The 713-nt window shown below is 80.4% G+C and overlaps 1 protein-coding gene across 2 annotated transcripts in view; it reads left to right on the forward strand.

Annotated features, from left to right (window-relative positions):
• The first annotated feature begins 292 nt into the window (after nucleotides 1-292).
• Nucleotides 293-713, forward strand: part of TMEM131 (transmembrane protein 131) — a 255,926-nt gene continuing 255,505 nt past the window's right edge. For both annotated transcript variants that reach the window (XM_069072955.1, XM_069072956.1), the window contains exon 1: nucleotides 293-503. In XM_069072955.1, coding sequence (XP_068929056.1) covers nucleotides 293-503 — 211 coding nt within the window. The remainder of the gene's footprint in view (nucleotides 504-713) is intronic.

The following is a 713-nucleotide window of genomic DNA, read 5'->3' on the forward strand; positions in this document are numbered from 1 at the left end:
TGCCCGTTTCCAGTATGGCGGCCCGACGTGCGTGACCCGGCGCCTGTGCTGCCTCAAGTACTTGTGGGCGATGCCGCGTCCGTGAGTGACACACTCGCTGTTTCACACACGGACGCCCCGCACGCCCGGAGCCCCGCGCCCGGACACGGATCCGCTCCGACCCACGCCCGCTCTCCTCTCCGGAGCCGGAGCCGCGGCGGCGACGGCGCGCCCTCCTCCCGCCTCCCGACGCTCCCGGCGCTAAGCGAGGCTGCCCGGAGCCCGCGGCGGCGGCGGCCCCCGGCCGGGGAGGATGGGGAACCGGGAGGGAGGCGGAGCGGGAGCCGCCGCCGCCGCCGCTGCCGCCGCCGCCGCCGAGCCCTCCGCCCCCGCTTCCCCCCGGGCGGTCCGGGAGTCGTCGGGGGCCCCGAGCGGGCGCCCGCCGAGCCCGGCCGCCTGCCTTCTGGGAGCGCTGCACCTGGTGATGAGCCTGATCGTGGCGGCGGCGCGAGCCGAGAAGGAAGGTGGGTGAGCGCGGCGCCCGGGGGGCTGTCAGCGCGCCGGCCCCTGCCCCTCCTGGGCGCCCCTGCCCCCCCTGCCCCTGCCCCTCCTGGGCGTCCCTCCTGCCCCTGCCCCTCCTGCCCCTGCCCCCCCTGCCCCTGCCCCTCCTGCCCCCCCTGCCCCTGCCCCCCTCCCCCCCCTCCCCCCCCCGCCCCCCCCCCCCCCCCCACCCC

This window comes from Petaurus breviceps, unplaced genomic scaffold (assembly GCF_028583685.1).
Source record: "Petaurus breviceps papuanus isolate PSGF00001 unplaced genomic scaffold, PetGlider_PUasm1.0 90849, whole genome shotgun sequence".
In the NCBI taxonomy this organism is placed as follows: Eukaryota; Metazoa; Chordata; class Mammalia; order Diprotodontia; family Petauridae; genus Petaurus; species Petaurus breviceps.